A 24,208-nucleotide genomic window follows, 5' to 3' on the forward strand; every position below is an offset into this window, starting at 1 on the left:
GCATCCCCCCGCGACCTCTACTCATTAAATTTCTACTATGTTACATTCTTCTACACTTTGTGTGTATGCTACCTACCCCGCCTCTACCCTCCAAGACAAAGAAACTGTATGACTGACACAGGGGCTCACTCTGTTTATGCCGTTGTTCTATGGAACAAATGCGGAAAATGCAGGGGGTGGGGGGTACACGATAGTAGTTTTGTGTAGTTGACTTTTTTTCAAGTCACAGGTGGAGAAACACATTGTGAGAGCAGTCTTGTGTCAATTAGACAGATAGTTACGTGACAGTCTGCACTAAATCAGAGTGTTTTTCAAGAAGACACATTTCCCGAAATATAGGCAGCTCAAAAAAAATGACATGGTTGTGTAATTTCACACTTGGACAGGCACTCCAGTTGTAGGTATACAAACATTTAAAAATTCAGCTTCCCATATCAGCTTTCCACTGAACATGCAAAAGACTAACTATTTGTGGTGAAGAGAATGAGAGGTGTCCTGGAAGAAACACTAAATCAGGTGTTCTGGGGTCACTATATTCAAAAGAAGTGTAGCATCAGCATGACATTGAACCTTTTAAAAGGTCAAATCACGACATATTGTTGCTGTCTGCTTCATTGATAACACTTTAACGGCATTAACGGTTGTGCAAGAGTTCTGATTTCAACATTTTTATAACTATAAACGTCGGCAGTCAACTCAGTAAGTAAAAACTCATCAGTCTGTTATAACTCAGTGATATTTTCAAGCTGCCTGACTCGCACTAATAATAGCACACCTCTGAAACCCACGAGCAGCATTAAGGATACAAGATGAAAACTCTTCTAAATGTTAAAAGATGATGGTGGTGAGGATAGATTTCCCTAAAGGTACTCTGAGGACATGATACCCGTTTTTATTATCAAACTCATTTGATACCATATCTCAGCATACAGATTCACCCTGCCTGAATTCATATCTTTCAGTTCAACATTTTTGTCATTGTGTTATTAACAGTACTCTGTCATGTTGAATCATCCCGGTCCCCAGGCTGGAAATACATTGGAACCTCGGTTTGTGTGTTTTTCAGTTGACATTGAAGATTGACACCAAAATTTTTCATACATTTTCTGGTCAGCGTCCGATACAGCACATGTTATTAATACACTGTGTGTGTCTAACTGTGTTCTTAATGTATTTTTATCACAAATAACCCATAACGTAGAGCTAAGAAAATAGCAACCGGAACCGAAGTCGGTTACGTCGCCCAGCTATGATATCATCAGTGATTGACTCTCAAATAGGTTCAAAAGTTCAAAGTTCAATCTCTGTGTGGAGTTTGCATGTTCTCCCCGTGCATGCGTGGGTTTTCTCCGGGTACTCCGGTTTCCTCCCACATTCCAAAAACATGCTAGGTTAATTGGCAACTCCAAATTGTCCATAGGTATGAATGTGAGTGTGAATGGTTGTTTGACCCTCGTGAGGAAAAGCGGTAGAAAATGAATGAATGAATGAGTTCAAAGTTCAAAATGCACATAAATCCATATAAATGCGGAATGAAAGGGACAATTTTATTTAATTTTAACATTTAAGGTGACTTTTGCCTTAATTGAAGACGTGAGTGTTAGCAAAGTTTGATATGAAACATTACTGGATTCAAGAAATAACTTGTGAAAAAACAGGAAGGTGGCGTCCATGTGGTGTTTGCTGCCGCAATGGATTTTGGGGAACGGTCACATCCGGAATCTCTCTTCAGTGAAGGTAAAAGTCATCTTAAATGTTCATTTATCACTTTAATTCATAATTTACTGTATTTTTATAAGTTGCTGTACTGCGACTTATACTCAAGAGCAATTTATGAATGAAAAAAAAATATATATAATTTCACAGACAGCCACAAGAGGGCACTCTAGACTTTTGCACCAATATCTTCTACTCCTTAACAATTTAATATTTAATATTTAAAGAAGAAATTAAGATTATATTTTGTAGAAGTTGGCTTACAAAGACAACTCAGAACGATAGAACACAAAAGACCCCCAAAAGAAAATCATATTCTGCTGACGACAAGCTGCAAGTAGTGAAATTTTGTAAAGTTTGTAAAATAAAGTACCCGCAAAAAATGCGACTTAATGAATGTGAGAGGGCGGCACAGCGGTCTAGTGGTTAGTGCGCAGACCTCACAGCTAGGAGACCAGGGTTCAATTCCACCCTCGGGCATCTCTGTGTGGAGTTTGCATGTTCTCCCCGTGCATGCGTGGGTTTTCTCCGGGTACTCCGGTTTCCTCCCACATTCCAAAAACATGCTAGGTTAATTGGCGACTCCAAATTGTCCATAGGTATGAATGTGAGTGTGAATGGTTGTTTGTCTATATGTGCCCTGTGATTGGCTGGTGACCAGTACCCCGCTTCTCGGCCAAAGACAGCTGGGATAGACTCCAGCACCCGCCGCGACCCTCGTGAGGAAAAAGCGGTAGAAAATGAATGAATGAATGAATGAATGTGAGTGTGAATGGTTGTTTGTCTATATGTGCCCTATGATTGGCTGGCGACCAGTCCAGGGTGTACCCCGCCTCTCGCCGAAAGACAGCTGGGATAGGCTCCAGCACCCCCGCGACCCTCGTGAGGAAAAACAGTAGAAAATTAATGAATGAATGAATGAATGAATGAAAATGCGACTTATACTCCAGTGCAACTCATGTATGATTTTTTCTACCTAATTATGCATCTTTGGCCTTGTGAGACTTATACTCTGGAACAACTTATAGTGCAGAAAATACAGTATATATACTTATATGCACTTGGAATTGTTTACTGCATGTAAAACTATAAAACTCTAGAAAATGTGTTTTGTGTTAACATTTTTGACTTCCTGGAAAGGACAGATGAATTAGATTTACATTATTCCTTATGGGACAAATTGATTCAGTTAGCATGCATTTTGGTTAGAATTCCTCATGTGTCCAAAACGATGCTCAGTGTTCGTATGAACTCATTCAGTGTTGGCTGTTTTCATATTATTGTAATTTTATCTAGCAGGGTAAAGGCATGTTGTTTTTATACGTGTGCAGGCAAAACATTCAGTAATGCAGAGGTTTGAAGTGTGTGAATCAAACTGGGGGGCTTTGAAAGGTGAATGTCAGCCAGTCTTTGAAGCAAAGCTTCCCACCATGGAACTTCAGCGCCAATCAGCATCTTTTTTGACGACCACACACATAAACACACACAAAAACAATATTTCGTTTTTGTATTCTATTCCAATATTAAATGACCATATTGTACAGTCGTTCCTCACTAAAATAGCTAAAATTAAAACAAAACATAAGAGGTATTCTAATTGTTCTAATGGAATTCGGTACTGAATTCTACATTGGACACTAGTGTCAGACACTACATCATCAGAACAAGCATTTATTTCAGGTTTAAATGTTCTAACAAAAGGCCCAATAATGATAACATAATGCTAATAATAACAGGGGTCATAACCTTCTCTGAACCTCCAACGCCACTTCCTGTCCTCTACATATCGGTCCACTAAAGTCACCTAGGGGACATATTTACTGTGATACTGCTTCAGCAGGAGTTTTATTTTTGTCTTAAATGGCTTATTTGAGGTCAGAGCGGGCAGGAAGTGGAGAGCAGCTGAGGCACTTGATGAAGCTGAGGGAGCTGGTAGGGAATGTGGAAACAGGCCGAGCTGGTCTGGGTTACTTCCCCGGGACCCAGCAAAGCCAGGGGCAAAGAGATGTGCCAGCTGGTCCAGAGTACACCTTGGCAAGCAGTTTCCCGAGCACATTACCTTAACAACCCCCCCCCCCCCCCCCCCCCCATCTTCCCCGACCGATTCCACTAAGCAGGTCATCATGGGTGAACTTACCGTGCCCTCGTAGGAACGCATTGAAAATACACAAGTGTGCCAAAGTACCAGGAGCTGACGGAACAGTGCAGGGGGCAAGGCTGCGTCACCCGCTGTGAGAGAGGTCGGGGCTTCGCAGGAAGGTCACTCTGTCCATCTTGTTTAAGTCTGTCTGTGCGCCATATTGGAATGTGGGGTTATTGATGTGATTCATTTAGTTACATCCGTCATCCTCTCGAAAAAGTGGAAATCCTAGCATCCTTGTTACACAGGAGGTCATAGTGGGTTACTGTGTTGCTACTGCCACTCACTCTCGGGTGTGAGTGGCAGGAAGAAAAGTCACTTCTTTCTTTTTGCTTATACTGTATTTGGTCCAGTCTCTCATCGCAGGATGCAATGTTTGAGTGGAATTGTAAAATTAAACACCACTATGTACATCTGTGTAATACTTGCTTTTATAGTCAGTATAGTTACTCCAGACCCCATTCACTGTGCAATATATGATCAACCTCCATGTGCAATATTAAGGGCTCTAAATGCAATATACTAAGTTCTATGTGAAGTATTTCCATAATGCCTCATATTAACTCACTAACAAGATCTCAGTGTATAGACTGGTCATATATGTCATCTCGTTTCATATTATCTACATACTGTATTGTATATAACTCTGGGAAAAACTGTTGATTTTGTTAATACTTGGGTTGTTTATATTGTTTATTTTTCTATATTGTGTATTTTGTACTGCTTAACTGATTCTGTACTCTTGCTGCTGTGCAATGCAAATTTCACCACTGAGGGACGAATAAAGGCATATCTTATCTTATCTTAAAACTCAAAGGTGCAAAAACCCTGGATATTTCTGTTGTGTAAAAGCAGCTCATGAATACATCTTGGTTGTGTGTTTGAGGGTCCGTTTTTACTAAATATGTCATAATTACCCCCCTGCTGTCTGGACCTCCATGAACCCCCTTTTAACGGACAAAGCAGGCATCACATCGGAGGGTGAGGAAGGAAAAATTAAGTAATGGGCTGACTGACAGGGGGGTGATAAGTACATGACTGGCAGCTTTCAGACCCCCTCCTCATCATCATCCTCTGTCAGGCCGTGAAGCGCTTGGGGGGCGTAGATGGAGGGACTGAATTTGGGAGTGGGTTTTTGGACAAAGGCCGACTGAGCCTGCTTTAGAATTCCCAAACATGGAGTGGACGCTTGGTGAGAGGCGCTAGCCTGAAGGCGTGCTAAAATATGACCATTCCACACATTAATGAAGAGAGAGAAAGAGCAAAGGGGGACTTTCTACAAAAAGTCTTCGCCCTCAGCTGTTGGCTTGTGTGTGACCTTATAGATTTTAATGACATTTCTGAAGTTAGTGAGGACATACTGTATGGAAGCAGGAAAGAATGCAGATGTTACTTTGCTCCATCTGTCCTTTCTTATATCACTGACAGAAGGATGCTAATGTACACTGACAGTAATAGAAACTTTTTTTTTTATTTTGAAGCCCTAAACTGGATTTTCCTCATATGAATCTTATATTTAGGATACAAAAACTATGTTAAAAGAATAATTTCCAAACAAAAAACTTGAAGAAAATGGCACCTGCCAACCACAAAGTCACAATAGTCAATACCAGATCGAGACAGTGGGGCTGCTGATCTGAGTGTTGTTCCTGATGACCTACGACCAACACGGTGAAACCGATTTCGCAGGTGTTGCAACCGGATGTAACGATCCCGGGTCGGGAGCCCTGGACGCTGTCTATTTTCCAGAGTTGTGGCGTTCATGCAGGTTTCTGATTGTGGGACGGGAACAGCCCGTACGCCTGGCTATATCACTTTAGCTCAAACTGGCCTCCACCATCATACCCAGTACCCAGAGACGTTGTTCACGTGATAAACGTGGCATGATACCGTTTACTGGACTAACAATGCTAGCCTTGTTTGGTCCTTTAAATAGGCCTCTAAAGCCAATCCTGAAATTATGCAAGCACCCACCGAGTATTGTGCAATGTATATTTGGTCCACTTTGCACAGAGACCAACCCATTTGCAATAAACAACATGACAACTCATTATTATCTCAACTATTCGAACACTAAGTCAACAATAAATCCAGGAATTACAGTAGAAATATGCATACATTACATACACACTGTACATACTATATACATATATCAGTATACTAAATCACATTAGCTTCATGAACAACATTCTTCTATCCTCATCAGCATTTGTCTTGATATATTAAAACCGCAAGGTGTGGTTTTAAAGGACACCTATGTTGCCAAATGTATTTGAATACTTCACTGTAGCTAAAAAATGAATAATATCATACATCTGGTCCACCAACAGCAACATCTTCCAGTCAGTGATTAACATTTGAAATAAAAGTTGTAACACACCGATTAGTTCCATCTTCGATAACACTCTGTAACTCTCAAATTGACATTGTTGATGAAGAAAGCGAGCTAAATAGTTGACGTGTGTCATGGTCGCTGGAAATCATCGCCCTCTAGTGTTTTGGTGGAGAATTGCACACCATGTGAACTTTGGAAGGACTGCCAAGCAATGCATAAAGAAGCTTTTAATGCAGTCTGCCTTTATGGACCTTGGTTTTGAGAACGGAAAAGTACTAATTTATCGCTTCGATAAATTTCACTTCACCTTTGCTACTCCTTGGCTGGGCTGGGTGGGCTGACCGTTCACTCCAGTGCTGGCATTACAATTGCTTGGATCTACTCCTTTTTAATGTTAAATTGTAAACCTTACTTGAGACTCTTAGCATTATTTATCTGCTGGTAGGACAGGAATTTGGGTGCACTTCACCCAAGGGCAGGTCAGGATGACCAACATGGAGGATTATATATGCAAGCTCAACAGAAGGTGATCAAACTTTTACAACAATGTATCAGCGCTTTTCCTGGAGAAGGATATGGTGCACAAATTATTTTCAGTTGATCAAATTCAAAAAATGGGCCTGCAAAGTATGTTGTTGCAGATGTTTAACTGCAATTTCTTTCACGTGACATGTGGTGATTATTTTTCCACAACAACACAAACAAATTTAGGACTATCTGACACTGATTGATTACTTTTGTCTATTTTGTGTATGCGGTCATGTGTAGATATGTTATTTCGAAGTGTGCACAAAGGGACAAACACTTAACATGAGCACGGAGTGGGCAGCAGACGTTGTCTTTTCCAGTCGTTCCATAGAGCGTATTGATTTTTCCCACACTCTCTGCTGGACACACCTCCCTCTCGCACCCTCGCCTCCCCGTATTTCTTCTCCTCGTTCTCTCAAAAGATTCCCCACATATTTTTCATGCCCTCCCTCTACACTTCTCTGCACCGTCGTTACCCTTTTCTCAAACCTCCTCAAATCATTTTCTTCCCTCAGCCAATCTCATCAACTCAAGCATTGACGTTGTTTTGTCGGTTCCAAGCCTTGAAGGATTTATTTGCACCTGAACTACTCACACTATTCTCAGGACGCAGGAGTCCACACATTATCCCTCACATCATCTGACAGAGTGTGTGTGTGTGTGTGGGGGGGGATACAGTTGTCTCGTATGAAGCCTCATCTGAGCAGAGCGGTGAATTATACACTGCATCAGGAGTTAAGACCCATGTCTTCACCGAAGCTTACAACTGTCTATAATTCATTCACTCACTTCTGCTGCCCTCTGCTCTCCAAGGTATGCATCAAAGATGGAAAAATAGACGTAAAGCAGCAGTGAGGAATGTATATTTTCTTCTGTCTATCCATTCATCCATCTCGAACAAGGATGCACAAACTTTTTCCACCGACCCCTGCATAGTGAAAAATTGAAGAATGTAGGAGGACAACATTTCTATGTTTTTATGCGTTAAAGAATCAGTCTAATGTTGGTCAATTTATGCTAAGCTATGTATATGAACAAAACATTGACATTGTGTGTTTTCTCCGGGTACTCCGTTTTTTTTCCCACATTCCAAAAACATGCTAGGTTAATTGGCGACTCCAAATTGTCCATAGGTATGAATGTGAGTGTGAATGGTTGTTTGTCTATATGTGCCCTGTGATTGGCTGGTGACCAGTCCAGGGTGTACCCCACCCCTCGCCCGAAGACAGCTGGGATAGGCTCCAGCATGCCGGCTCCCCTTGTGAGGATAAGCAGTAGAAAATGAATGGATGCTTTTAAATCAAATGTATATTCATAAATGAGGCTGAGCCATCTTTGACTATGAGAAAAATGATGGTGAATCAGTGCCTATATAGACATATAACACATGTTGATGAATATTGACGTATGAATGACGTATTTTCTTTTTTTTTAGTTAAAGGACGTTTTGTGATGATTGCCATTGCCTTCGCAGCAGGAGGAAGAGGAATTCAGTTTCACTTTGAAGTTCGCTTGGACTTTGCTACTCCTTGGCTGGGCTGGTGGGCTGACTGTTCACTCCAGTGCCGGCATTACAATTGCTTGGATCTACTCCTTTTTAATGTTAAATTGTAAACCTTACTTGAGCCTCTTTGCATTATTTGTCTGCTGGTAGAACAGGAATTTGGGTGCACTTTAACCTGCTAAAAGGGCAGGTCAGGGTGGCCAACATGGAGGATTATATATGCAAGCTCAACAGAAGGTGAGCAAACTTTTACAACTAAGTATCAGTTGATCTATTTTCAGTTGATCAAATTGAAAAAATGGGCCGGCAAAGTATGTTGTTGCAGATGTTTAACTGCAATTTCTTACATGTGACATGTGGTGATTATTTTCCCAACAACAACACATACAACTGACATGTGAAACCAGACTCACCTTCCTCCAGCGACAGTTTCCGACATACCAGTCTCCTCATGCAGATCCCATTCATCCTCCCAGCAACTCCTCAGGCTGCTGTTTGTGTGTATGCATTCATGTATGTATAAAGCCCCTCACTCACATACACCTCGAGGGCCTCGGTCAGTTGCTCCTCACGGATGCTTCACATCCTCACAAAACTGACAGCGCAAAGGAATGAAACTTGAGACAGGAGGAGGTGGAGTGTTTGGTTTTGTAATGTTGTTGTTGTTGTTTTGTGTGTTTTGGCATGGAACTGTGAGCATATCCCGATTTGTGTGTCTCAATACAGCTGTGCAACCGGCCTCAGTGTTGACAGTGCCGGTCCATACACAAACATCATTGCTTTTTAATGATGTGATAATCAGGCAACGCACAAACACACACGCTGTTGTGAATGCTGTTAATTAATACACACATTTGCCCTGTGACTGTGTGTGTGTGTTTGTGTGTTCAAGTAAGGATGAGCTTTGAACAGCATGTGTCTCAGTAGCAGCTGTTTAGAGGCCAGGTGGTTGACCTACACACACACACACACACGCACTCTTTTTCTGACCCCCACACCTTCAGCTTTATTGCGTGGCCATAAAACGAAGATAACACAAACAGTTCCTAAATCAACAGGCTTGATTTGAGGAGCATCAACATTGCATTGGACAGACGGGATTTCATTAGCAGCCATCCAACGCTCCCAACCTGCCAAATTCCACATCGGGACACATTAAAGCCCCCCCAAAATGTTGTATTTGAACTAATAATTAGTCCAAAAGGGGTGTGTAAATTACGTAAACATTTTGTTGATCAATCACCATTGCGTTTGTGTGGTACAGTGAGCAAATTGCAGGGGTACGTGGAAACATTTAATTATACAAATATTGTCATTTCATATTAATCCAGTCAATAAAATGGAACATTCATTCATTCATTCATTCATTCATTTTCTGACGCTTTTTCCTCACGAGGGTCGCGGGGGCTGCTGGAGCCTATCCCAGCTGTCTTCGGGCGAGAGGCGGGGTACACCCTGGACTGGGCGCCAGCCAATCACAGGGCACATATAGACAAACAACCATTCACACTCACATTCATACCTATGGACAATTTGGAGTCGCCAATTAACCTAGCATGTTTTTGGAATGTGGGAGGAAACCGGAGTTAAAATGGAACATGTGCACTATAAACTAGTTTCCCAAGGGAGACAATAACCTGTGGCACAGCTTTGCTAAAATCAAAACATTTGTGTGACGTTCTACTTTTGGAACATTTTCAACACGTACAAATATGGGAGTACTCATGGTATGACAAAAAGGCTCTGGGGGTACACAAAATAAAAAAAAAATTGGGATATATAGTATTTACGATATAGACTATACTATTAATGCTGTGTGTCACAGTTTTCAGCAAAAGATTGATAAAGTTTGGCAAGGAGGACGTTTTGATCATTAAAATAATAAATGATGTGCCTGCAATTGGCCATCAACCAGTCCAGGGTGTACCCCACGCCTCTCAGCTGGGATAGCTCCAACTCACCCATAACCCGAAGGGGGACAATCTGTATTGAAAATAAAAAAGATGAATGAAATAATTGTAATAAATTCATCTAAATGTAATAAAATGAAACAAATATCCTCTCAACAATGATAATGATTTTAAAAAAAGTCTGATTTTTAACTCACTATTTTAAAAAATGTAATTGAAAACTAATTTTGGGGGAATGGGGGAAAAACATGCATTTTGAACTTGTGCAACCCTACTCCTATATTACAGAATTTCAAATGTAACAACATGAATATAACATGATTAGTTTTGTATGATAGAGCATTTCGGTTTTTTATGATTTTTTTAAATGAATTTTTTCATGAATTGAATATGCTAATAAGTTTTTTTTTCTCTGAAATAATGTTAATTAGGTTTTGTTTTTAGGTTTTTGTTTATTAGTGAGCAGTATTTACTTGCGCTAACAAAATGTTGTTTTACAAAGGATTTTGGCATCTCTGTAAAATGCAAATTATGAATTTCTGGCCTTAACAGACATCAAGGTTGTTGGGTATAATGCTAAAATAAGGGCCGTCTTTGCTGGATCTTCTGGAGGAGCCTGACGAATAAGAAGAAGAATCCATTCAATTATTATATTAACTGGTAAACATCAAGAACAGAGCCACTATTAGAGCATCTAATCTCCATCTCCATCTACAGGACGAGGATGCTACTAATTCCAGAGCAGCTGCTATGCCACAGATTAGCTCGCCGGTACCGTGGTGCATCCCTCAAAACAAATCCTGATGCACTGGCAGCTTGTAAAGGTCAGTAGATCAGAGACGGTCATTATGAAACATCCAGCTGGGATCATATCACTTTTTGTGCTCTGTTTCGATATGATGAGAAACTTCTCCGCACTCAGAGCTTTCAGTTATTTCATACCAAATTCATCCATGAATGTCTTTGTGGATTTTTGTGCAGAAGATGGACGCATCGGCCAACGTGTCTTGGTACGGTGAAAAATTCAGATTCAGGGAGGCTTGAATGGTCTAGTACTGTGGTCGCCAACTGGCGGCTCTTCAGTCTTCCTGTTGCAGTTCCCATGCCGAGTACCGTAATTGGAGGAAATGGGTATTCTCGAAAAGAGATTGAAATATCTGACTCACCGCACGTCTGTGAATACATCTAGACTGCATTTGGAATTGGAATTTGGATTTGAGCAAAGGAAGGGAGAGGGAGGCCAGTGTGTGCTGTGAGATATGAAAAAGGCGTCTCTATCCATAACCATGAATATGTCCCTAAAAATAAGAGTGATTTCGGAACTACGATGGACGGTTGAGCAGATAAAACATACTTTCAAGAAGTGAATGGACGCTCCAAACTTACTACAGCTTCTACTGTTGTGGCTGCATGTATTGTTGGGAGGGCGAAGCTGTTCACACATGAAGAATAGTTGTGTGCTCCTATAGAGCAGCTACACACAATAACCTGTATAGAAAGCTTTCTTCCAGAATCTGCACCTATTCCACCTGTGTTTCCCAGCAAAACCGTCTGTTTGTAATTATTCCACCCAGCCACGACTCTGCTGTGATTGGTCACACTCTCAAGGGCTCCCGAGGACTTCTGCCGAACGCCACTTTCTAATTTTTTCAGTATAGGAGTTGACAATAAAAGTGGTGGAAATGCAGTCGTTACACATTTTTCATGGTACCAGTATTTTAATTGAGTACACCCACTGCATGCATGCACACTCTATCATGCTACACAGACAACCGCTCCTTTCGATTACTTACACAAAATAGACCCAGTTAGGACCCTGATAAATTATTACTTCCAGATTGCTCTTCTGACACAAAGGCGTCAGGCTTCAGCCACAGTTTGGCAAATAGTCCAGTTCTGTGTGAATTACCCTACAGCGTATCTGGGCATGCCCATATAAGAAAGCCTGGATTGCATTGACGTTACAAAGCTTGGTGTTTGAAACAACTCTCTGAAACCGAACTTCTTTCACTTGCAACTCACTTACTTTGGCATTGTTTAACATGACAATAAAACAATTTAATAACAATTATATTTTGGAAAAGTGGGAAAAAAGCACAATATGTCCCCTTTAAATGATTTCAATGTAGTCCTACACATGCACTATGCACTTCTGTTGCTGGAACAAGTTAAAGCTATGAAATGCTTTGTGGCTTAATGGATCTTTATCTGGTAAAGGTTGCCAACCCCTCATTGAGTATTCATTTATGAATAGTGTCAGCATAGTCTAATGACCAAGTGAACCTCATGGTGGCACTACAGGAAAAGTAAGGGGCAGCACCATTATTTGTTAATGGCAGCAGTCTAGGTGTGACTATGTGCTATGTGTGTCATCACTATGTGCTTCTCAGAAATGAAATGCACTCAGTAGTTCATGCTCACCATTCTCTCCCATTATCTGCAGACGATGTGTAGCTTGACCTGTGTTTCAGGTGTTGGTTGTTTGAGGCAAGTGTGCATAAAATGTTTGGACAGGTAGGCTATGTCCAAACAGGCTCTATTGCCTTAAGCACTGCTGTGTCACTTCCCTTTGTACTTTTCTTCTGCTTTTGCTCTTCCTTAATGAAGGAATGGCATCGGTCACAATTGTGCCCCATTGAAGGGTGGTTGTCCAGGATGCTGATTTTTTGGGGTGCAAAATGTAAAAAGAAAAGACAAACTAAATGTACTTGTGATGCTAGAAGTCATAGCAAAAGTCATAGCAAATAGGTGTAATCATATAATGTATGCCATATTAACGGAGTTATAAGTTATATACCAGGGGTCGGCAACCTTTACTATCAAAACAGTCATCAAACAGTTGTGTCTGCAGGGTTGGACTGCAGGGACACCCGCTGCTAATTTTTTTTGGACAGTCTTGTGTGTTTTTATCACTTTCTTGTTGTGATGAAAAGCAGCATGACGTGAGGAAGGAATGATCAACTCAGTCTTTCAGTGGAGCAGGACAGTGATAGTAATCTGCCACTGAAACTACTCCGCTGTCCATTGGATGACGCTGGTTACTATAGAAACAAAGCTTTGATATAATTTACAGTAATCAGTGTAAGCCTGAATAGAAGTACCGATTTACTATCCACTGAAAATGACACAAAACATGGCGGTCTTGTGGTTAGACCTCACAGCGAGGAGAACAGGGTTCAATTCCACCCTCGGCCATCTCTGTGTGGAGTTTGCATGTTCTCCCCGTGCATGTGTGGGTTTTCTCCGGGTACTCCGTTTTCCTCCCACATTCCAAAAACATGCTAGGTTAATTAGCGACTCCAAATTGTCCATAGGTATGAATGTGAGTGTGAATGGTTGTTTGTCTGTATGTGCCCTGTGATTGGCTGGCGACCAGTCCAGGGTGTACCCCGCCTCTCACCCGAAGACAGCTGGGATAGGCTCCAGCACCCCCCGCGACCCTCGTGAGGAAAAAGCGGTAGAAAATGAATGATTGATTGGTGACTCCAAATTGTCCATAAGTATGAATGTGAGTGTGAATGGTTGTTTGTCTATATGTGCCCTGTGATTGGCTGGCGACCAGTCCAGGGTGTACCCCGAAGGAAAAAGCGGTAGAAAATGAATGAATGAATGAAAATGACACAACACACAGACAGTAGAGTCTAAATAGCTGGCAACACAAGGGACTACCAAGAAAAGTATGTCTTGCCTACCTTGCTTATAGTTGTTTCAGGGTCTGAGGCTGCATGAGTGCTGCCCCAGGGGCTGGAGAGCTGCAGTCCGTAGGTATACAGGTATTTGGTCTGTATGTTCAGTCATTTTGACAGTAAGTTAGAGCTCACTCTTCGCCATCACATACAAATTACAGACTGTGCATTATGTAAAGATCATGAAGAATGGTGTGTATTTCTAGTAGCATGATGGTGGCTATTAAGGATTACGGAAGGTCATTAACAAGTTGATGATTCTTGTGCATAAGCTGTGCAAGGTCCACCGCTTCAGGGAATTGTACCACACCACACTAGTCAAACCAGCTGGACTTTAGGTGTCAAACCTGACCAAGCGTGTTACAAATTCCCTCATGTGAGTGTACCTTAGTGTCTGTCTGACAACTTGAATACAATCTCGTACTTCTAACCTTTACTACACAAGATTCTTCAACATAGTCATGTACACGCATCTATAAATAGTCTGTCATTTTATTGAAGAGACATGTTTTGATGGAGGCGCTCTCTACCGAAAATAGACCCGGCTGCAACGTGAACGCAGCTCTTCCTGTTCTAGTAATGCATAACGTTAAAAGCCCAGTGTAAATCCTCACACGGTCCTATTAATGTGTCCTGCAAACTAGACACTGACGCCCCCAGCATGCTAAAAAAGCAACATGGCCTCTCGGTGTCTTAGATACAGCACATGGTTATTAGGGCTACTTGGAAGTCCTGCAACTAAACTCCAGTGTTAGATGGGTGTTCCCCATTTTTGTCACCTTGCAAAGGAGGGGAGACGGCTAAATAAAGCATCAGGTGGTGTGTGTTTGTGTGTGTGTGTGTGTGTGTGTGTGTCTACCTTGTCATTCTCTCTCTCTCTCTCTCTCTCTCTCTCTCTCTCTCTCTCTCTCTCTCTCTCTCTCTCAAACACACACAGTCTCTCTCTCCCAGCCTCTCTCTCTCCTCCTTGGTGTCTCTCTACCACACATTCTGGACCGCAGCGCTTTGACGCACCAGGCTCATTCAGTGAGCTTGTGGTGTTGCGCGCAGCTCTCAGCCGGGCTCCTACACACTACCCACACCCGTACCTGTGCCAGGCTGTGACCAAGTGTTTGGAACCACTACCTCTTCAAAATACCCATTTTTGAGTGGGGGAGAAAACGGCGCCGCAGCCTCCTCGTTTTGGACGCCTGTTGCGAATTAATAATCCCAAGAAAGCCTTACCTGGAGTATATGTGTGTGAGGGTGTGTGTGTGTGTGTGTGTGTTTCTGTACAAGGAGGTGCACTGAAAGTGTGTTTGTGCGTGTGAGACGTTTCCCTGGATCAGGACAATAAGGGTCGAGGCTCCGAAAAAAGGGGGGTGGATTTGGCCGCTGCGAGCCGGGGACATGTGGAAGTTTACGCCGCTCTAGCGCTGCCACAGAGCCGCTCAACCGCTTCTTCTAGATCCCTTCTGGGGGGAACCCAACTTGATCCATCTACAGCCCCAGAGGATCCAAATGTAAATATAGGACGTGAAATTGAAGAAACGACAAGGAGGACGGCATCCCGCTGAGTTTGGTGAACTCTTTCAAGGATCTTTTTTCTCTCTTTCTCGCTATTTTTTTTTTTTGGTTCCCTTTTTTCCACTTGCCGCAATGCTGGGAGCCCTGAACCCCGCGGGCCACGGTCGATCTCCGGTCTCAGCGCTGGGGCTGCTGGTGGCCCTGTTGGCTCTCGCTTTGTGTGGAAGGGGGGCAGCCGGACAGCCGTGCCCGACCCAGTGCTCCTGCACCGGCACTACGGTGGACTGTCACGGTCAAGGGCTCCGCAACGTGCCCCGGAACATACCCCGCAACACGGAGAGGCTGTAAGTCCCTTTACTTCAATCTTACTCCTTTTTGTTGCACTTAGAAAAACACTGCAACTGTTGATTTTTAGTTAAATATACTTTCATTTTATTCAACACTGAACCACTTTTTGTTTTAATGGAACTAAACTGCATAATAACTATCTAGTCAAGCAATCAACATGTGCATGTCATCTTATTATTTAAAGCAACGTGTGAAAACCACCACAAACATGTAATTATTGATTTCCAACTGATAGCAGAAGTCAAGTGTGATGCATATGCATGATGTGGTTGCAGTTTGGTGGTTTCGCACTGCATAAAAAAACGCTGCACCCGAAACCACATCGGTTTTTGTCTGCAGACCAGCAAGTTAATCAAAAACGGATTTGAAAGCCAAGTGGGCTTGGGGTTTAAACAGGCCGTATATTCTATTAGGCCAAAGATTACACTTGAAATTGGCCCTGCAGTGCAGCATGCTCCATACTTTTCAATTAATTGCTTATTTCTCTTTTTTTTAGGGATCTGAATGCAAATAACCTGACTAAAATCACCAAGGCAGATTTTGCAGGATTAAGACACCTGCGAGTGCTGTAAGTCTAATGTTTTGTATATATTCTTTCTTTTCCTTTACTACATTATACTATGAAAATGATCATTTGTACACTATACACAATGCACCAGATTCTCTAAGTGCACTTCATTGCTGTGCAAGTGAGTCTGAATGCATGTGCATCTTAAACAGAATAGCACTGGCACCTGTTAATCTGCCAGTGGAGGTGTCAGGAGGGTCTTATTTTAACCTGGTGGGGGCCCCCGGGGGGCCCATGTGCTGGAGTGATTAACGCAGTGGCGAGGAAGTGATGGAGGGGAAAAGGTTGTCATTACAGATAAAAGGATGAGTCAAGTAAGAACAGGTTGCTTACCTGCCATGAAATCATACTTAGTGTGTGCGTGTGCGTGCGTTTGTGTGTGTGTGTGTGTGTGCTAGTCCAACATCCGAAAGTGAATGGCAGAGGGATACACATTGTTGGAATTCCTCTGCAGATTATCTCCTTAATTGCTTGTGTGTATGTGTGTGTGCTTGTGTTCTTACAATGCTTGTTTCCGGTCTTCCGGTCATCTACTTTCTGTTTATCATGTGATTGTATCAATATGTGTGTGTGTGTGTGTGTGTGTATGGCTAGGTCAGCACTATAAGTAAATGAGTAGTCACAGCTAGAAGGTTATAGAGAGTAAATTGGATGATGGATGAGTCTGCGTCCAGTTTTAAAGTGAATTCTGGCCCACTATCGACCCACTGCAGGTTCTTTTTTTTATTCCTCCTCGATGCTGTTTCAGCAGTCTATCACTTTTCATCTCCATCAATCTCATTTTCCACACCTGTCTTCTCAGATGCCAATCTCTTGTGACCAAATCGTCAAAGTGACTCCATTAAGACGCCCCTATTTGTACCTCTCTCAAACTCTCACCGGTGCTTCTCTTCTCAGGCAGCTAATGGAGAACAAAATCACCACAATCGAGCGAGGAGCCTTCCAGGACCTGAAGGAGATGGAGAGACTGTGAGTGACATTTTACTTGTTCCTAAAGAAGGGCCAAAATCAAGCACTTGTACAATTGTAGTTGATGGCCACCTCTTTGCATATGAGCATTTTAGGAGATAACAAATTCCCAGATTGATCCCTTTAGTATATACCTTTTGTGGATTTTTACAGATGTTTGTATGGTTGCTGTGTTCAAAAATGTCCCGTTTGACACCCGTTGTCTTGTAAAGAAGCAGTTTATAGCAGTTTTTAGGTTTGTGGCCTAAAGAAATAGGACCAAAGAAATCAAATCTATGCACACCAATCATAAACACTCATCCTATGTTTCCATAAAGACTTTAACTATAATACCCTTAGTGCCTCAATGCAAGAAGATAATTTGGAAATGAAGACACTGAGCAGCAGCAGCAGCAGCCAGAGGTTGTTAGGGTGCAGGGGTGGAATCACTGGTATTCAGCATCCAAACCCTCAGGCAGTTATGGCATAATTAAGCCTTGGTAGTCTGCGAGCGACACAGTGAGTCTGGCATGGAGACAACAGCAAGAGGCAAATCGGGGGGGGGGGGGGGGGGGGGTGTGGACCCCTGACTGGTGAAATGTCCATTGTGTGGACTGTCAACCTTGCTTGATGTGTGAGCGACTCATATATGAGTGTGTGTGTGTGTGTGCCGTGTGACACACTGGAATGCAGTTAGAGTCTGAGTGGGGTTTTGGTGACGAGCTTTTAATTAAAGACTCATATAAACTGCTATGTTTGTGCGTGCATATACAAAAAAAACACATTCTACAGCATGTTAAGCAAATGTGATAAAATAGTTGTACTAAAGTGACATAACAAGCCAAAATACTTCCCTTCCCGAGACCTGTTGTACTTTATAAGAAGGTATACCTCCGATTCATGCTGTACATGAGGCTAATGTGGACTTGCTTGCTTGGAGTATGATAGAGGTTCGGCCACTTGGATTGATTGTACGAGTGTTAGTGACCTGCCACACCGGCTTTTACACAACATTCATTCATTTTCTACCGCTTTTTCCTCACGAGGGTCGCGGGGGGTGCAGGAGCCTATCCCAGCTGTCTTTGGGCGAGAGGCGGGGTACACCCTGGACTGGTGGCCAGCCGATCACAGGGCACATATAGACAAACAACCATTCACACTCACATTCATACCTATGGACAATTTGGAGTGGCCAATTAACCTAGCATGTTTTTGGAATGTGGGAGGAAAAACCCACGCATGCACGGGGAGAACATGCAAACTCCACACAGAGATGGCCGAGGGTGGAATTGAACTCTGGTCTCCTAGCTGTGAGGTCTGCGCGCTAACCACTAGACCGCCGTGCCGCCGGCTTCTACACAACAGAGCATAGCAATTTTTTATACCATGGAAAACAGGGTGTGCTTGTTTTGTAGTTTGTTTTGTCCGTGCGGGTGGCAAACACCTAACTTTATGACACACATTGTGATTTCTATTGTCCCGTTCATGTTTTTTTTTTTTCAATTGTCATTCACCATCGTTGGCGTTGCATGTTCCCAAACACAAAGTTGGAGCCAGTCATCAATGCCCCCCCACAGTAGCCGAACAAAGGCACATCTCCGGAGTCTGGAATCTGGAGCTCATTTCAAAGACCTCCATCCTCCAGGAGGTTGCAGGGAGCCTGCTGGGCACCGCTGCCCAGAGGAGAGGGCCCTAAGCTGGGGTGACGGATCCACAGTGACTGCCCCCCACCGGGTTGGAAAACAGTTCCTGCCCCCTCTGTCGTTCTTTTTATATATTCTTTTTATTTGCGATAGGCCCTGCAGGGCTTAGTCGGGCGGGGTCAGGTGTGGGGCAGTAGCTGGAGGGTTTTGGAGGTGGAGTAGAGAGAGGTGTGGAGGAGATAGGCATGTCACAACACACACACACACAGGTTTGGATGCATGTGTGTTTTCTTTCGCAAGGCTGCACCGTCACTATCGGTTTTATCCCGACACCCACCCAAACACACACACTTTCACACACTGCCATTCTTCTTGACGCACCCATCTCTCCATTGTCCTGTGAAGACCGGAATGTCATACATTCTTCCCTCTCTCCTTGCACATTCTTGATCCTCTTATCATAATCTTATCTTACATTCGAATGCTTTATCAATTTCAACATCTGAACAGCCACAGACAGGCAAAAAGGAACTCTAATTATGGGATTTCTGCCCACATCAGAGAGATAAAGCATCACATAATTAGCCGGTAATTGAGTGATCACATGTCAAAGGATAATTTTGATAGATGTAAATTATTGTAACACTATTATTATTATTTGTCTTGAAATGCATCTATCAACAGAGATTACCAAACAAAGCCAGTGATTATGTTGTAACACACTTTTGACACGACAAAAAGGAAATGAAATCCTATTCTGGATTCTTTAAGTGATCACATTGTTCTGGCTGATCATCCCTGAGTAAAGTTTGTGTGTGTGTGTGTTTCATTTATGGAGCAGCAGAGCTTGAAATTACTTGCAGTGCTTTCTACAAATGCCTGTGAGAGATAGACTTCCCTGTGTGTTGCTGCGACAGACACTGTTTTTATTTGTGGCTAAACTCTTGTTTGCTCATATCAATGGGAGAATTGATTACCGGTACTTTGAATAATCCTCGCTTTCATAGTAAAGCACAGTTTTTATTGCTCATTTTTTTTAAAGATAATAGATAAGATAAGAGTGGCTGAACTTTAAGTGCATTGAAGGCTTTTTTTGCAATGTAAACCAGGATAATGGATTTTCCATTGCTGGAAATTTCCTTGATAAAGTATAAGATGGTGTTGCTGTGTTTTGGTGTAAGAGTCGTTCATTGTTGAATGGAGCTATAGCAGTGATCTGTCGCAATCGCTGGACTAAAGCTCCCGGTGGCTGAGACCGGTTAGCCTTGAAGCGGGGTTCGTGAGGATCTCCAGACAACATTACGTGCAAAATCATCTCTGTTGCAGAACTGGAGCTCACTTCATATGACTCTTTTTAACAACAGATCATTGAATAATAAGACTTTTATCCACAATGATTTTGTCCAATCTAGCAATCTGGACTTGCTTCTTCCTGATGGAAAACCTCCCCAGGTGACAATAGCGCTTTCTCTGACCTCTGTAAAAAACAAAAATATTTTGTCCTCAGCGCGATCGTGTGATTGCTACTGTCTACAACCAGTCTTTAAAGTGCCGTTTACTCTGGACTAAAGTCTATGCTTTGAGCTACACTGTTTTGCACTCACACTGCCCAGTCTGGTCTCATGTGCGGTGGGTTAACGCCCAACAAAAATAACCAAAGACTTTATGAGTGAATTCTGAGTTCTGAGCATGCGGATATCATGCCAATGTTTTGCCTCTGATCAACTGGCTAAATAAATTCTACGAAAATCCTTGGATCTCACTCAGTCCATCGCTTGTCTCGCTCATCAGCTTGGGCACACACTGAATCTTGTCATCGGATTACCGATGTACATAATATTCCTATTTTCGATCACGCCTTCATCTTCTTTGAGGCCCTGGCACCTCCAGCCTTTTGCAATGCCGGGTTATGGCCTCCTCCACTTTGCTGCTGCCTTCTCAGGCGCTGACTATAATGTGTCCAGACATCACTTTCTCTTCCTTCCACTCCACATTTTCCCAGATCATTGGACTCCGTTGCACCTTTCAAAAACAAAGTCACCAGATTCACACCTGGGTCGTGACTGAATGAAGCCTGCCGCGCCCTGAGGTGGCAGTGTAGGGAGGCTGAGCACAAATGGAAAAAGGATGAATTTCATCGATCACAAAACCATGAAGGAAGCAAAAAGTAATATGAAGCTTTAATTATGTATCTGAACACACATGAAATACATTTCAACTGTATTATTTTATCATGATAATATATTATTATATCAATATCAAGTACATGCATACATATAAAAGAGTTTATGAGGAAAAAAGTCATAATAATATAATATAGTCACAATAATAATAATATGATAATGCTGTCTCATAGAAAATCATGTCAATCCAATTAATCACTTTTAGACACAAAATACAAAATTCTAGGCAATAATTATAGTTTAACATGCAGAAAACATTGTGAAATAATTCAAAATGATGACTGGATGGATGGGTTTTGGGAATGGGAATTCCAGCAGTGTTTCTCATCTTCTTTAAGAAACTGCTGGCGCTTGCAACTTTATTTGGCCCCATGGTGGGTTTTTATCAGTCATACTCAATAAAAAAAAAAAATCGCACAGATGGTGAGTCAGCAAGGGCTGCTTTGTTTGGGCATTTGATTTTGCAGAACGATATAGCAGAGGGCAAATAGACAGTTTGTTACGTGCCATATTGTGCAAAATGGGAGACAAAATGGGAAAACTAAAGTTTTACTGTCTATACAGTATAGTGTCCAGGTGTACCTAATAAATAGTGTGTCCAGTGAGTCTATATAATGTATGATGGTTAGCGTGTTACATGTACGTGCGATAGTATTTGTTGCTCCAAAAATATGTGTTAACAACACGATTGGCATTGGTGGTGTAATAATGACTTACTCCAGTGTGGTTTGTTATTTCCTTGCCTCATATCAGCGAGGCTCTGAGGTGTGAAAAGTGACTCGGTGTGTGCGCGTGCATGTTTTTTAATATGTTTCTGCAAGCGTGTGTGTGTGTGTGTGTGTGTGTGTGAAAATGAAATGACACACTGTTTGTGCTGGCAGATATGTGCGAGCTTGTGGGTATTTACTGTGTAGTTTGTGTCCCTCATAGCATCTGTTTATGACTGCGGGGATTATCGCCATGCTGCAGTGAGGCATTCACTAGTTGCAGAGACTCTCACACCTCGGACTTCTCTGTCTTCGTCCACTTTAGGACACACTTTGGATAATGACATATGGCACTCGGAGCAGTCGGAAGGTCGTTTATACGCACAGAAATGCACACTAACACACATCTGGACAGGACAACAAGCATTTGTGTTAATTAAGCACAGTCACTGCTCACAGGTACACCTTTACTGTCTAATGAGATCCCTCGTTTATCACGATGAAATGCCTCGAGATCTGACCGTGAATTTCCATGAAGTAGGATTACTCATTTATAAATGGAATTTTAGTAATAGCATAGAAAACTTATTTATAACCTTCTAAATATGTTTTTTAAACATTATTAGAGTCCTCTAGTCTTGGACTAACACCCCTATAGTCACCCTAACACTTTTGTTACCCAATCTAGTACACATAGTAAGAATAAATGATCCATATAAGACATAAACAACTTGTACTTGTGTGTCATCTCTCAGTATGATTGAGCAATAGATCCTTGCATTATGCATTATACCTGTAATTTATAGCGATACACTTTATTATGTGCACTAAGACCGGAACAACATTAAAAATAATACCAAATAAATACAGACCATTCAGTTTGTTTTTCAGAGCCAAGATTAAACATGGCTGTTTAATGTGTGTGCTAACAGGCATGAATTAACTGGGGGGCTGTGCACTGAAAAAATATGCATATTAGCAATCAATAACATTTATGCATTCCTATGTAGTGTCAGCATTTTGGCGCAAATATGACGGGAAAAGTACAGTATAGTTGTCTATCTATCTATGCAGCGTCGGAGAACGTTAGATGGTACTTTCAAGGACTGTTGAACAAATCAGGAGTCATACAGAAAATACATTTACAACACAGTTCAAGGGACAAATATTAAAAATGATTGTTCATTCATTCATTTTCTACCGCTTTTCCTCACGAGGGTCGCAGCGGGTGCTGGAGCCTATACCAGTTGTCTTTGGGCGAGAGGCGGGGTACACCCTGGACTGGTCGCCAGCCAATCACAGGGCACATATAGACAAACAACCATTCACACTCACATTCATACCTATGGACAATTTGGAGTCGCTAATTAACCTAGCATGTTTTTTTGGAATGTGGGAGGAAACCGGAGTACCCGGTGAAAACCCACGCATGCACGGGGAGAACATGCAAACTCCACACAGAGATGGCCGAGGGTGGAATTGAACCCTGGTCTCCTAGCTGTGAGGTCTGCGCGCTAACCACTCGTCTGCCGTGCCGCCCTAAAAATGATCGTATGTTATTATTTGTTTTTATATTTTTCTTTTAATCAAGCCTCACCTGATTGCATGTTACTAATTTTGCTTCTTTGTTATGGTCTTAAAATTAGCATCATAACTGTTTGCTAACTTGCCTAAGCTTTGACACACCTTTTTCGAATGGGTCTCAACTGCATCTGTGTGTGACAAGAAGAAAAGCACAAGGGGAGAACCTGTGGGTTTTATATGTATAAATGTCTAGACCCCAAATATAAGACAAACTTTCTGTGGAAAATTGCTATTTCATATTCGGGTCAAACTGGAGGTGTATTTAACGTTGTCATTACCTATGCAGGAGACTTTCTGACTATGCTAGTCTGACAGCATTGTATCTATTTTAAGACGATGAGCTCATACCCCTCATCCTTGCACCTCCGCATCTCCATTCCCCTCTCATAGGAGGTGTTGTCGCCGTCTAAACGGTTGCTCGTGGCTGGGTAGACCCTGCTGGGATAATAGGAGGGCTCTCTGGAGGTCCATGTGGGGCTCTTAAGGGAAAAAGGGATGAATAATTAACATCACTTCTGCCTTATGTTAAATATTTATAATGGGCCTCTGATGTAATTGTGTAAGGCAAGAGTCTCAAACATGCGGCCCGTGGGCCAAATGTGGCCCAAGGACACTAGTTTGAGGCCCCCGCCTTGATATGAAAGTTTAATGTCGATGATGCTGTATGGTATCATGTACCCAGAAAAAATTATTACGTTTGATTAATGTTCATGTTAAAGGTTAAATAACTGTTAATAGTTATCCTCCCTATCCGTGTGGAAGTGGTAAGTTGTTGGCTATTTAAGTTTAAAGGAACTAACTTGAAGGGTACCGTTTAGGTCGCTAGCTCTCTAGTTTGCGAGTTAGCATGTGTCTCAAGACCCTGCAGTTGCGCAATATGTTGTAAATAAAAAAAGAGTATA

At 42.2% G+C, this 24,208-nt stretch overlaps 1 protein-coding gene and 1 long non-coding RNA gene across 7 annotated transcripts in view; both read left to right on the forward strand.

Annotated features, from left to right (window-relative positions):
* Nucleotides 1-11,746, forward strand: part of LOC131129606 (uncharacterized) — a 38,265-nt gene extending 26,519 nt beyond the window's left edge. The window contains exons 3-4 of the long non-coding RNA XR_009129855.1: nt 10,851-10,957; nt 11,115-11,746. This is a non-coding gene — a long non-coding RNA (uncharacterized LOC131129606). The remainder of the gene's footprint in view (nt 1-10,850; nt 10,958-11,114) is intronic.
* A 3,105-nt stretch (nt 11,747-14,851) lies between these two features.
* slit2 (slit homolog 2 (Drosophila)) overlaps nt 14,852-24,208 on the forward strand; it is a 112,105-nt gene continuing 102,748 nt past the window's right edge. For all 6 annotated transcript variants that reach the window (XM_058067227.1, XM_058067253.1, XM_058067263.1 and 3 more), the window contains exons 1-3: nt 14,852-15,669; nt 16,170-16,241; nt 17,139-17,210. In XM_058067227.1, coding sequence (XP_057923210.1) covers nt 15,458-15,669; nt 16,170-16,241; nt 17,139-17,210 — 356 coding nt within the window. In that variant the 5' untranslated portion in view covers nt 14,852-15,457. The remainder of the gene's footprint in view (nt 15,670-16,169; nt 16,242-17,138; nt 17,211-24,208) is intronic.

The sequence above is a fragment of the Doryrhamphus excisus genome, chromosome 1 (genome assembly GCF_030265055.1).
Source record: "Doryrhamphus excisus isolate RoL2022-K1 chromosome 1, RoL_Dexc_1.0, whole genome shotgun sequence".
NCBI classification, from domain to species: domain Eukaryota; kingdom Metazoa; phylum Chordata; class Actinopteri; order Syngnathiformes; family Syngnathidae; genus Doryrhamphus; species Doryrhamphus excisus.